This window comes from Dicentrarchus labrax, unplaced genomic scaffold, assembly GCF_905237075.1.
Source record: "Dicentrarchus labrax unplaced genomic scaffold, dlabrax2021, whole genome shotgun sequence".
NCBI classification, from domain to species: domain Eukaryota; kingdom Metazoa; phylum Chordata; class Actinopteri; family Moronidae; genus Dicentrarchus; species Dicentrarchus labrax.
In genome coordinates, this window is record NW_026136713.1 from 20,588,111 (window position 1) to 20,602,411 (window position 14,301).

The window sequence follows — 14,301 nt, forward strand, 5'->3', positions numbered from 1 at the left end:
TTCTTCGGACCAGTGCAACCGTGATAGAACTATACAGTGGACGGAGAGGAGAGAAGCCTGGGATAAAGCTGCCTGACAATACTAAAGTGTAAAACCTGTTCATAGAGCTTCATATGGAAGGCAAGAGAGAGAATGAGTGGCAACATAATGGTGTGTGCGTGTGTGTGTGTGTGTGTGTGTGTGTGTTTCTGTGTGTGTGTGAGAGAGAGAGAGAGTGGGGGGGGGGAAATAAAGTGATTGAGGTTTCCGTGTGTGAAGGATAAAGAGCTCTGTAGTGACAGAGGCATAGCATAGTAATGTCACATAGAGTAAAGCACATTGTATATCCTACCGACTCTTTGTCATTATATATATCTGATAATCTAAGATACAGATAAGATAAAGAATAATAAAAAGGAAGGACATTTATATTACTTATTATAGCATTCTGGAGGAAATAAAACAAATAATCATTAAATTAATTGTTAAGTTGGAAGCCAACATTTTTTTTTCTTATTAAACAGACAATCAGAATTTCATATTGAGTCCAGGTTTTCTAAATCTCTCCCTTTTTTTGAATATTTATAGAACAAATATTTATAAGAAATTATAATTAGTGCCTTCAGCTTATCAGTAATAAAAAATATGTATATAAATAAATAACGGTTCAGTGGATATGGATGTATTGTTTTTATCACAACATTGTGAAATGTTAGTGTGTGTGAGTGTGTGTTAGACAGTGAAATACATTTAGGTGATCAAGTATTTGAGGTTTAAGTGTGTGTGTGTGTGTGTGTGTGTGTGTGTGTTTTACAGAGAGAGAGAGAGAGAGACATGAAGTGAGCGAGGCTTGAGTGAGTATGTGTGTTCTCAGTGGACAGGAAATGGAGGGAGGGAGAAAACGAATGAAAGAGTGGACTGAAGAGTAAAAGAAGGGGTTGTGTGTGTGTGTGAGGGAGGGGGGAGAGGGAGAGAGAGAGAGAGAGAGAGAGAGAGAGAGAGAGAGAGAGAGAGAGAAAGAGTGAGCAAGCAAGCGAGTGGGGAGAGCGCTGAAACAGGAATAAAGCCTTGTACCACCGGGACTTCAACACGCACTGCGCCATTCTACCGACTCCATCTATCACTGTGCTCCAGCCCCAGCAGCACTGTGTGTGTGTGTGTGTGTGTGTGTGTGTGTGTGTGTGTTGAAGATGGAAGGATACTGTAGTCCAAGTTTAAAGCGCGAGCTACACACTACAACCAACACCAACACTGCATTGAGAAACCATCCTCGGCCTCTCGCTCGCTCTGTCCTGCCCCTGAAGCTTTAAAATGGATTTTCTGGTTTGATAAAAGCTGATAAATCCCATTATTTCAGTACTTTGTTTTTGCTTCTAATCCACCCTTTGAGAGATTATAGCAACAACACTGACTGAGGTCTTCAGTGGGCGAACTCAGCCCCAGCATCCAGAGGTTGCCCTGCGTTCGGCACTTGCCTGACGCGTCACATCTGAGCTCAGACAATCAATCTTATTTACGCTGACACAAATCATGTTTTTATCAGAGGGGTATTTATTTTGTATATTGTTCAAAATCATCAGTTCAGCTTAAAAAATCTGGAAATCTGGGGGAAAAAATTGGAGAAACCTCAGGAAGATAAACAGAGGAGGATCGACAGCCATGTATATTATATATAGTAGTTATAATATTAAGACTAGACCAATGTCAACCTCACGGTATATTGCACCTCTAAGCTTTGATATATACTTATTCCTTATTCCTCCATGTGGAACAGCTCTGATAAATGTTTTGCCTCCTTTTGTTTCTTGTCCACTTCCTTCTTTCATTTTTGTTTAATATTATCATTTTCTGCCCCGTTCTCTGCTTTATAAAAAGATTTTCCCCCTAGCCCTCAGTCATCCCCCATCTGTCCATCCTGCTCCCTCCATCTCTCCCTCCCTCCAGGGTTTAGACAAGGATCGATTCGGCTTCTGCAGGAGGGAAAATCTGGAATTTGTTCTGCATGACGGGGATCTGCAGTGGCCAGCAGTTTCAGTGCAGCGATGTGTGTGTGAGTGTGTGTCAGTGTGCACTGTGGAAGTTCAGCTCGGGATATCCTCCTCTTCCTCTATAGAAGTGCCTTTATTACTGCCCCTTCTTTTTGTGCTTTCACTCTGTGTTTTTTCTTTCTTCCCTCCCTTTGATTCTTTTTCACCTCTCTTCTTCCCTCTGTTCTTCCAGACAGACAATATGTGTTAGGATCAAATCATTGTTGGTTTTGGTCTTTTTTTTACTGGACTGTTTGGTACTAAGATGAATATAAAACATCACCAGCCCCATCCTTTAATCTTAACCTTTAGAGGCCCTGAAAACCAATTTTCCTAATCAGCTCTTTAGCATGGGGTCCAATAAACATGCCATTATCTTCCAGATTTAGAGAGGAACTGGTCATTTTACATGAGACTTTGCTATATTTGTGTTCCATCTCTGATTTTCTTGTTTCGAGTGGATGTGAATAGGTTTCTGTTCATTTAGAATTTGATAAAAGAAGAATACGATTCTGAATCTGATGACGTTAAATGACCTGTTTGGTCCAACCAACAGTGTAAAACCCCTAAAACATTGTATTTAGGGTTATATAAAACAAATAAAAGCAGCACATTCTCATATTTTGTGAAACGGGGGAAAACAGATGGTTCCCCCACCTGCCAAATGCTACATTAACCCCTGCCTGGGGCCCTTAAAAAATCCACCATGTTGTATTTTTGTGTATTTGTACACAAGGTTGTTAAAAGCAGACTCATTCCCAGAAACACAGGCGTGGACATGGCCTCCGTGCCCTTGGTAGCAGCTACGGTCTTGCTGAAGGTTTACACAGCTGACAGTCTGAAAGCATTCGGTGGATGAAAACATGATTCATTGTTTTATGGAGGTTAAAGTGGTGAGCGTGCTTCATTTTTAGCAACATTCACGGATGCCGTGGGTGCTGAGATCACCTCTGCTGTCTCTCTCACACACACAGACACACACACACACACACACACAAACACTACGGTTCAGTGTTACCATATCTGCCTTGTTGCTCTGAGAAGGTTGATGGTTCACTTATATTAACACTAATGGATTTTCTGTGTAATGAATAAGAGTAAATTCCCCCCCCCCCCATCGCTTGCAAACCAGCACGACAGCAGCACCGCCACCGCGTTGTTATGCAAATGGCCGCGGCAGCGATGCGCTCTCTCAAATGAAGTGTTTGAAATGGGAGACAGGCTCAATGAGGCGAAGACATTTCTAAACACTCAGAGTGCAGAAGGCTTTTAATTTTTGAAAGGAAATAAAAATGAAACTTTGGATGCGCTGCATACCAGCGCCATCGTCTTTCAATTAATCGCATTTTTCAGGGCAATATTACCCAAGTCGAAATGGAGCTGCGACGAGATGTGACATTTTCCATTAGCCGCCCAACCATCCACATCCACACACACACACACAAGTGACAAATAAATAATATCAGAAACTATGAGTCAAGCTGTATTACAAAGTGATATTAAGAATAATTGAGCTTACCATTGTTGTTTCAGCAATGGACCCAAAACTGTTGATAAAAATGTTGCAGGTTACGTTTACAGGAGGACCTGCAGAGAGGAAAAAGAGAGGGAGAGAGGTGGAAAAGTTAGATTTTATCAGAAAGAGTTTTTAACAACCTAAAAGACCTCAAGCCGTGAAACCATTAAAGATCATTAGGAACTCCAATAAACAAAGCTGGAGTAAGGAAGACTGTATTTTAAAGATTGTTCACATCGACAGAAGGGGAAATGTTTCCTTTTCAGATCCGTCACAGAATCATTCCCCAACTTGACAAACCTTTTTAACCGCCAACACATAAAGCAAAACCAATGCTAGCGAATCAGAACCATCCCTTCTGTTTAAGAGATCTGACATCTGATAGTCTGATAGTGAGGCTAAACTGACATTTTCTTTTCACTTCATTAATCAGTCTGACGTTGTGTCTGTGTTGGCTGTTTTGTCTTGTTTAGCATGTCGGTCGAAGAAATATGACAATTTCAAGCTCCACTGATTTTCTTTTTTACACTTTGGGGGGAGCGGAACAAGCTGCAAACACAATGCTGAACATGTTAGCAAACAGTTTCCTATTAGACATCCAGTTACACAGAGCGACATCATCATCTCATGATGATTGTAAGGTTCTTCTTTTAGCTCCGGTTTGGTATCCACCAACTCTGCAGAGGCAATATATCTCACCTTGTCCAGCTGTTGTTTGGTGCTGGGTGTGCGTGTGGCTGAAAATGGGCTTTACAATGAGCGGAGAGATGCTGAAATACCTCATTGAGCGGAAGGGAACCCTGTTTGCACCACACATAATTACTTGATCCATTGTTAATGTACAACTACAGATTAATGCAGGTTTAACCCTTTGAACTCTGCGACAGGAATTGTCCCTCAGTGCCTGCATTGGTATTGTGATGTAGTACCTCAAAATGATCCTCCAAGAAACGATGTTCTAGCTGTTATAGTTTTAATTTTAGATTGATTTAAACAGGATAATCCAATAACCGTCCACCTGTGGGAGGTCTGCTGTTAGTGGACTCACAAGAACCTGAATGGCTTCATCAATCTCATCCATTCTTGTTGCCTCTTCATGGTCCTTTTTCTGGCTCTGGCACAAGACATTAACATCCCCTTCTTAAGCAAGAGTGCAAAACTTGGATTGGCTTGAAAAAGAGCTGTCAATGAGTACTATACCAGACATATTTGAACTGCTGGAAAAAAATGGAAATGTGTAACCAGGCTATTTGAAATCCTCCCCTCTGGGCAGAGATACAGATCCAAACATTCAAATATACCATGAACTACCTCTCTGCACTAGTTTCTAATTTGTTGCATTTTCAATCAGTTTTACCTTTTACTGTACTTCATGCTGTGAGTATGAGAATTTCCTCTTGTAGGGCAATAAAGAACAAAACTGAACTGAGGTTCAGGATTGTGTGTTTCAGTCTCTGTGTGTGACCGGATATTAGAGCAGCAGAGGAGACTAAAGCTGAAGTGAGTTGATGACAGACTGCAGGAAGTAAATAAAAGAAAGAAACCGTCTGGTAAGGTGGCTTCTAACACAAGCTGTGAGGCTGTGCTGAATAAATGAGTCTCTGCTCCGGACTTAAATAATCCGACAGTGTCTGACTGCCTGACAGCAGCAGTAGGTTTGTCTCTGAGAAGGAGCGTGTAAACATCTCATTACGACTTAAGAAAACTAGAAATGAGAAAATCAATGTCACACCCCTTTGAGACTTAAAAAGCACTGTCGGTCAAACTCAAACAGCATCAATAAACTCAAGTGTGTCATTTCAAAGGAATTCATAATGACAAAAATAGTTCCCCCTCACTCTCCTCTCAGAGATAAGACGCTGCGTTCAAGGTTGTTTTCAGATGAGCGAGTCAAAGTGAAAGTAAATAACATTCGGGCCTTTTGCGGCCGCTCCATCGATTTGCTGTATTACCAGGTTGTACAAACACAAATGCGATTACGTGGTGGCGGGAGTGGAGTTGCGGTGAGGCGTGTGGAGGACAGCCAAACAGACAGTCGGGCTCTCATCTTGTTCAGGCAGTGGACATGATATTGGCTTTAAGAGGAACCACAGGAAGTAACCACTACACTCTTCTTACACTCATGTGTTTTTTTCCCCCTTTTACACTGAGGCCCAAAACAAACGTTTTCTGAGCCTTTCTGAACCTTTTCAGCTTCATATTTAGCCAGGATCTCAGGGCTCCTGTTCGACACCACCACTTGCAAACAAACACCAACTGCCGGGACTAGTTCATCTTCATGTGTCGCCACATCTCTAATAACGTAATGCAGATGTTTCTACTGGCCAAAACATGGACAGACATTGTGTAGAAAGGGCCAGAAACTAGTAAGCTCATGATAGGTACGGTGGACAGTGAGAGTCACATTAGCCTCAGCCAGCACATGTAAAAAGTACAGTGACCTAAACCTACAATGTGATTCCTTTATTTAATTATTGACCTCCGTTTTTTTTGCCACCAAAGCCAGAATTTGGCGGGTGTTATTTTGGACTCATTCTCAGAGTTAGATGAGAAGGTGCATACGACTCTCAGTCTGAGCATTACGGAGCTGGAGGTGATTAGCCTAGCTTAGCATAAAGACTGGAAGCAGTGGGAAACAGAAACAAAGCGAGCAAACGCTCAGCACTTTTCTGAACATTGAAGAGGCCAAGTGGAAGCAAGAACAGCAACTACAATCAATCCACTGACCCCTCTGTGGATAAAAGTAACACTAAATCCTTTTCTTTATAATTTTATACTTTTCAGTTCATCATAAAAGAGGCATTAGGCTTTTACAGACTTTACCATAATTGCTCCTTTGCAAGCAGACAAGTCCCAAAGTGCAGCTCTGCACTTTTCATGTATAGAAATCTATTAAAATCTGTAGATCATTATCTGCTCTTTCTCTGTGAAATAATTAGATCGCTGCCTACAAATTTCAGCAATTGTTTGCAATCTAATTCCTTTAATCTCATTATATTTAATCCACTCTTCATCGTTGGAAAATGGTAGGTAATGCTGTGCTGGATTGCAAAATGTATTTTTTAACAAGTAAAGAGGCTGCATCCCAATTCTTGACTTAAGGTCAAACACACACACACGGACACAGAGTTTGTGTTTAATGTCCCTGGCTAAACTCAGTGTCTAATTCCACTCGCCGGCGGCTAGCTGGGAATGAAGGAAGGGGTCTGGATTATTTTGATGGCCAATTACTCTCCCTGTCACAGTCTGAGGACTGCTGGAGGCCACTGGGGAGGAATATCATCTGAGAGTCACTCACACACGCACTAAAACACAACACACACACACACACACACACACACACAAGCATGCAACTGTGGTTAAGCCATAGAGTACAATCATAGGGTTGAAGATGCACGGTTAAGAGGGGAAAAAATCATTAAAGGTAGCTGGAGGCGATTGTTCCCTACGTGACTTACATGTAAGGCATCTAATTAGAACAAACAATAGATTACTCACAGGACTGCGTGAGGAAAGCAGGATGAAGTAATAAAAAAACTTTCACATATTCAATAAACCAGGTTTGCTTCCAGTTGAGCTGCAGATGGAATGAGTTTGTTTCACTGTAGCTAAAGAGAAATAGCTGCATACTGAGTTAGAGATTGAATTAAGGTGATAGATAACTGATGATTCAACTATAGGGAGTATGGAAGCCGTTGTAAAATCTAAAAGCACCAGTCGGTAAAGTCTGACACCAGCAGGCTTACAAACGCTTACTGAATTTGATGCATGGACCTACAAACCTGATGGGGTAATGAATCGTGTGCAGTGGTTTTGTTTTGACACAAGCTGATCAACGTTTCTCTTTTGACAAATACGAACTTTGAAATCACAAAAATGAGCAAAACGAACATCTGTCCAGGTGTTTTCCAAGCATACTGAACTGTCTGTACAGTTTATTGGATTACTGTTCCTCTTCACCATGCATCAGTTTCTCCTCTGAGAGATAAGACTTTAATTTTTCAGACGTGCTGCGTTCTGTGAGGTTCATCATTTCAGGGTCTACACAAGAAAAAACAACCAGATTCTTTCAAAAGAAGCAGATAAATCTGTGCTTAACTTGCACCCAAACGTAAAGTCCTCCCTGCTGCAAGAAGGCAGTAAATCTGGTTACAGAAGTTGATGAGAAAATGGGAGGGAAACAGAAATTACTATTCACTGAGGTTCTTCAAAGATTTGGAATAACAAAGGTGCCTGTACTCTAAACCAGAAACCTTCACAATGTGCACATACGGAATTTGGGAGCTAAATTGAGTTAAAAAATGATTAATTTGTGGGAACATATTACTAGTGTGTGATAAAAAATACATTCATGTGCATGAATGATAAAAAAATATCAAAACAAGTCTTCCAGGAATCGTACACCAGGGAGATTTTGGAGAATATTTTCTGATCGAACTAGAGCACGTTATACCCCACACTGCTGCACATCTTTGCCTCCTTGCAGTGGGTTGAGAAATGTCGCCATATACTGTACTATACTCCAACACAGCAGGTGGCAGTAATGCACCTTAATGCTGGCTACCACCTAGCTACCTAGCTACTAGCACGGTGCTTCTACTGCCGCGCAAAATAGAAAAAGAAGACACAATAAAAGTTAATTACACATTTTCTATAGTTATCACAGTAATATTGTAAACCTGATTTTTTTTGGCCACCATAATCATGAAGTGAAAGTCTGATATTGTGACAACCATAGGTGGAACGGTGCAGTCGTATTATGGATTTATTATCCAAAGTTTAACTGTAATGTAGAATAAATAAAAACCTAGCATAAGATCAATTATCATATATATTTCACGTAACTGTCTTTATTTGGGACTAGAGTAGCTGAAACAAACAAGACGACAAACACACTGGAAGATAAATGGACTCTAGAAGCTTCTTGGTAAATAATCACTCCAGCTAGACCACCTGACTGTATCTGTCTGATGTATAGAGGCTCTACAAACCCTGTGAGCACAAGCCCTGATATGTCTGAGTGCATCAGAGGGTTTTTCCATAAACCGGCTGGTATTACATTATCACTGTGTTTTTTTTTTTTTTTCAGGCCTAACTCAAGTCTTCTGACACATTTCCTCCGCATCCTGGCTTTGTTCGAAATCCCTCCTTCAAAGTCCTCTTGCTCTGTAGCAGGACGGAGGCGAGCGGAGGGATATCATCATTTGTCTTGTCTTGGCGTCCCTCACAGCGCGTGACGCGGGGAAAAAAAGAGGAGGAGGAGGAGAAGCTAATACCCCCCAAAAAACCTCCTCCGTCTGCTTTTCTCCCTCTTTTCTACCACAGCAGTTCATTTAATAACCATCCAGAGGGGGAGAGCAGGAGAGGGAGACAGTTTGCTTTATAGCTTTCCAATAAAGACAGAAGACGGGGGTGCAGCAGAAAACGACAGAAAGGAGGAAGAAGCGACAGCTCATTAACTGTCATGGAGGACAGGCTGGCAGTGTGACTCACAGGCTACTGTAGCTGCACGCTTATATTTGCCTCAGTGTGTATGGGCCAAATGGCCTGAGCCACACACACACACACACACACACACACACAAACACTCAGACATGCCAGTGCTTCTATACAGTACTTGTGAGGACCCTCAATGACATAATGTATTAGTCTCTGGCATGAGATGAAGAATTCTCAATGAAAACCTTTTTATAATGAAGGAGGTTCAAACTGTATCTCATCCTGTGCTGTCTGATTATCATTTTTTTCTCTATATGTCAATCCATTAGTCTTTGACATTTGTTTGAGAAATCTCGAGTGTACAATGTTGTTACTTTGTGATGTGATGTTAACCCTTTCCTAAGCCTAGCTACACTTGGTTACTGTTGCTACTCTTCTTTATCTCCATCCTCCACAAGGCTTCATCAACACCGGAAGCATTTCTTAAATGGAACCTGAGTGATTTTGTTGACTTGTTTATTTGATTGTTTTCTCTTGATCATTTTTCATTTCAGTAGGCCATGGAGTTAAATTGTTTCTTTTTTTTGTCTGTTTTGATGTGATAATTATAATTTATAATAATCTTAAGGGTGTTTTATTTAAAAAAGATTATCCTTCCTGAAATGCACTGCAGCCATTCCTGCTGGAATCAAGGTGTTTCTATCTAACTGTCCTAGGTTTCTGCCTTTTAACAGGCAGTTTTTCCTTGCCCTTGTCGCCAAGTGCTTGCTCATGGTGGTACTGTTGGGTCTCTGTAAATAATGTTTTAAAGAGTTCGGTCTAGACCTGCTCTATTTGAAAAGTGTCCTGAGATAACTTCTGTTATGAATTGGCGCTATACAAATAAAATTGAATTGAATTGAATTGAATTAACACTGCATGCATGCTGTTTATAATAATTGCCTGACATACCACCCAAAATCCACAGAAGCTGTCTAAACAATGGGTTGATTTCCAATAGAATTAGATAAGAGTGGGTTTCCCATCTGTTGCTAGCCTGATAATGAAACTTTGCATGTTAGTTGGAAACTGTCTCTGGCTGAGACAGAGCAGATAACGATGTCAGGGGTCCTTTGTCCTGCCTTTATCTAAATCTAATTCTAACCTAAACCTGAAAGCCACTACAAGGTTAAAAACACTCAAACTGCTCCGTATACAGATAGTGCAAGAGCAAAAGGACACGCACACACACACACTCAGATGAACACATGTCCTAAATACATGTACAGCACATACGTGTACTGTATACACACAAACACACAAACAGCGAGTACACACACACTGACATAGACAAGAAGAGACACACAAGAGATGATGTGATGAACACAAACGCACCAGGGCAAACACACGTGTAATGCAAACATATTTGATGAACAAACACATCAAATTAATAGATACACACACACACACACACAAATACACACTTAACAAAAAGACAGGCACACACACAAACACAGAAATATCCATATGAACACGTAGTCCAACACACACACACACTATTTATGCTGAACTGTACAGATAGATGCATTCAGGCATGGATGGGACACAGACACACACGCATGTTGAACTGAAGGACACATACAGTGGAGCTACAGGCTGCACCGCACACACACACAAAACACACATTAACACTCATTAACATACAGTTTTGCACGGATACATACTGCCTACACGCCTCATTGGTTTTTAACCTTTTGCAGCTGATAACATTTAAATATGTTACACACAGTCCTTGTCCTCTGCATGTGCTAAGAGTTTGTCCCTGCTGGCCACTCCTGCCCGGATGATTAAATATTCAAATGTAGATCGGATTGTTGTATAACTAAGTAATTTATTTAGTTCAAACCTGGTCACTGAACTATTAAAACAATACTGACTATATTTCATAAAACTGCACTGAAAAAGGGAAATGTTATAATATTTGGTATGAAAAATGTATATGAATTATTTAGACTGCAAATGTTCTTCTGAGATAAATTTCCACCAGCCCTTGGCATTTGAACTAAAAAGTTAATTTGACTGAATATACACTCACATACTCCCTGTCTCTAAAACCCACATAATTATACACACGCACACGGAGAAGGCCAATCAAGGCCAGTGTCTCTGCTGAAGTCCTGCTGAACTGCATCGGCACAAATAAATCCCCCTCCTTCTTCAGCCGAACTCCACTTTCATTAAAAACAAGTGACAACAGCAATAAAGCAGGACGAAACAAACGGCTCAGCTCGGCACTTCTGCTAACTGCAGCCACCGCAGCCTCTCTCTGAAGAGAGGCTCTGAACAGTCCCTGAGCTCTCTGGCTCTGTATGATATCTCTGTATGCCGCACACAAAACTAAAGCTTTAGAAACAATTTGCCTGTGCCATTAAAATACAATGTAGGGGTGCCTCCCTGCTTTCAGTTTATCTCCAATATCAGACTTCCTTTCCGTTAAGCCTCAGGTTTTATCAGCTTGGTATATATTTTTTGAAAGAGAGGGCTCAGTGTTTGAAGGCTTCAGAACTTTAAATCAACATGCAATCAATACAACATTTTCTTGATATTCTTTGTGGGAATAGCTTCAAAATAAAGCCAGCTCATCCCTTTTATAGGACTGAATTTACTCTACGTTTTTCCCTTAAGACTTTTTCATGAATACAAGGGATTTCTTATGTTTAATAAATTCTGTTTTAACCAGAAAATGTTTTGTTTTCAACCAACTATGTTTAGAGAGGATATATATGTAAGTGTGGATTAAATGCAGTAGAGTAAAAAGAACAATATTTCCCTCTGAAATGTAGTGGAGTATAGAGTAGTATAAAATGGAAATACTTACATAAAGTACAAGTATGTCAGAATTATCCATAAGTATAGTACTTGAACAAAAGCAGTTAGGTACATTCCAACTCTGGTGCACACAGAAGATATAGTATAGTATAGCCAAATTATCGTATGTGTACCACTTCGCCAATAAAGCTGACTCCTTCTGAAAAGAGAGGAACTCTTTCGCATTGATTCACCACATTGGTTCTTCGTGGTACCTTTTAGGTTTTAGAGTGTCGGGTTTGCTGGTCATCATCATCTACTCATTTTTCACCTCGCAGGAGAACTGACAGAGAGAAAAGAGGTTTTGGTGGTTATCCAGGAAGTAGATAGGTCTAAATAGAGATGGTATGAAGATGACAGCCTGATAAACCTGCCAGGGAAGTGCCTGTAATTGCTTTTTTTAATGATTAATAGTTTGGAGGGTTTTGTACTCCTCCCTCAGCAGTCTCTGAGCTTTTTTTTCCAGTGTCGACTTAACATCTCGTCTTCGTTGTGATTTTTAAACTGACACTGGAACCAGCGGCGAGCTGCCAACTGAAGACTCCAGACATGAGCCGGTGGGATTGTTTTATACTGTCGTCTCTGTATCAACACTACCTCAAATTGAGATTTAGCATTGCAGAAAACAACTTGGCATATTTTTGGTTCTGTATCTCATCACTGTGCCAAGACAAAGCTTTCCATTCCCAGTGGAGACACTCGTATTGTAAATGTGTCCACTCATGACATTGGAAAGAGGTTTTGGATTAAAGCATCTACTAAACAGCAGGTTATGCCACGTCCACCAAGCGCCATATGTTAGGATGATATAGCAGGTGCATTAAGACTGCAGGGGGCATTACTGTTGCCAAAGAAGTGGTGAATCTCAAATCTAGTAATGCCCAGTTGATACTTGCAGCCACTGTCTCTTGCAATCTTGTGTGATTAAAGCATCTTTCAAATTATTCTGAAATCACAAACCCAATAAGAATTGATGCAGTCTGTGTGTCGCCTTTTGTTAAAGACCTAACAGAGGACATCTTTACAGTTTGAAATAAAAAAAAAAACACACGTTTGTTACACTTTTAGCAAAAGAGGAACGCACAAAAACAAGGGACCAGATGCATCATTCTTACAGCGGATTTCCTTTACCTATTCATTGTCCTGACTGCAGCAGGTGGTTTGTTAGACAGAACCATCTGGGAAGTCGTTGTAGGAAGATTGTTTTTAAGGGCAGGCACTTTCAGAAAATACTTGGCCGGTGATTGGATGAACCATCTGTCTATCACTGTCTATTATGGGCGAACTTCAACCAATCGGATCAATGAACTGTATAAAGTGGTCAAAGTCTTACCGGAGCCAACTGGGAGATTAGCAAAAACATATAAAAGAACATTTTCCACAGAGAAAAGCCTTCTTTCAATGAAGAAATACTCTGATGCTAGCAGCATCTACACTAACCTCTGCTGTTTAACAACAGTGTTTTCCCACTGCTTCACACCTAGCTCCCACCCCCTGGAGCTGCCAGTACTTCCTCAAAGGACGTTGACTGATCTAGTATGACTGGAGCTGGGCCAAAAATGCATAGATTGAAGGCTGGAGAGATGGATTTTCAAGTGATCTATATGCAAGGCTAGATGCTTCACAAGGTTACAAGGCAACACCCAAGACTCTATTCTTTAGAAAGAAAGGTTAGTGGTAAGCAGTGTAATGTTCTGATGGTGCACTGAGCTTGAACTTCAGAGACCAGGTTGGCTTCTCCGGAGAGACTGCATGAGATTTGTTGCACAATTGAATAGTTTGCAGTTGTATTTCTGACAATAGAGCTAACATTTCACTTGAATGCACAGCAATAAAACGATCCATCATGTCTGTTTGGTTTCTGTTTGTTTTCTCACTTGAGACTTCAAATCCAGAAGTACTGACCAAAAAATTGGTCAGATTAAATGTTTTCTAAATCCAGACTCAAACAAATTAACTTTAAATGAGTCTGAACCTGAACCAGGTGTTCTGAGGTTGTTGGTCAAACTGTGGTGTGACTAAAGTCCTGCAACATAGAAAGTAAATTCATGTTGTTACCCTGCAATTAGTGGCATTGTTGCTTTGTTAACAAAATAACTGAGGAGGCTCACTGATGTACCTGGATGAGCAAGTTAAACTTAGAAGGGTAAAATATAATGGTCACTCCAACGTTGTTTCTTATCAACACTGATTAACAACTGCAACAGCTGAACAAGCATTAAGCAAACATACCATACATTGGGGCAACAGTAAAGATGCAATTCTCTCTCTAATATGAGCTTCGGGTAAAGACCACCCACACACCTCATGCTTTTACGAGAAGGAAAGCGTATAGGTGGTACAGTGGGGCAGGCTCCATCATCAGGCCTTAGGAGGGCTGTAAAACACAGGTATCTAGAGGATTGTCTTGGCTCTGCTCTCCTATGATTTATTTAACTCTGTCCTCTCCTGATGCCCAATTTGCAGTCCTCTAAGTGACACCTCAGTGCTGCA

General features: G+C 40.8%; 1 protein-coding gene across 5 annotated transcripts in view; it reads right to left on the reverse strand.

The window, feature by feature from the left end:
• Window positions 1–14,301, reverse strand: part of glra1 (glycine receptor, alpha 1) — a 111,911-nt gene that overhangs the window by 52,324 nt on the left and 45,286 nt on the right. For all 5 annotated transcript variants that reach the window (XM_051420703.1, XM_051420702.1, XM_051420700.1 and 2 more), the window contains one exon: window positions 3,526–3,593. In XM_051420703.1, the coding sequence (XP_051276663.1) occupies window positions 3,526–3,593 (68 nt within the window). The remainder of the gene's footprint in view (window positions 1–3,525; window positions 3,594–14,301) is intronic.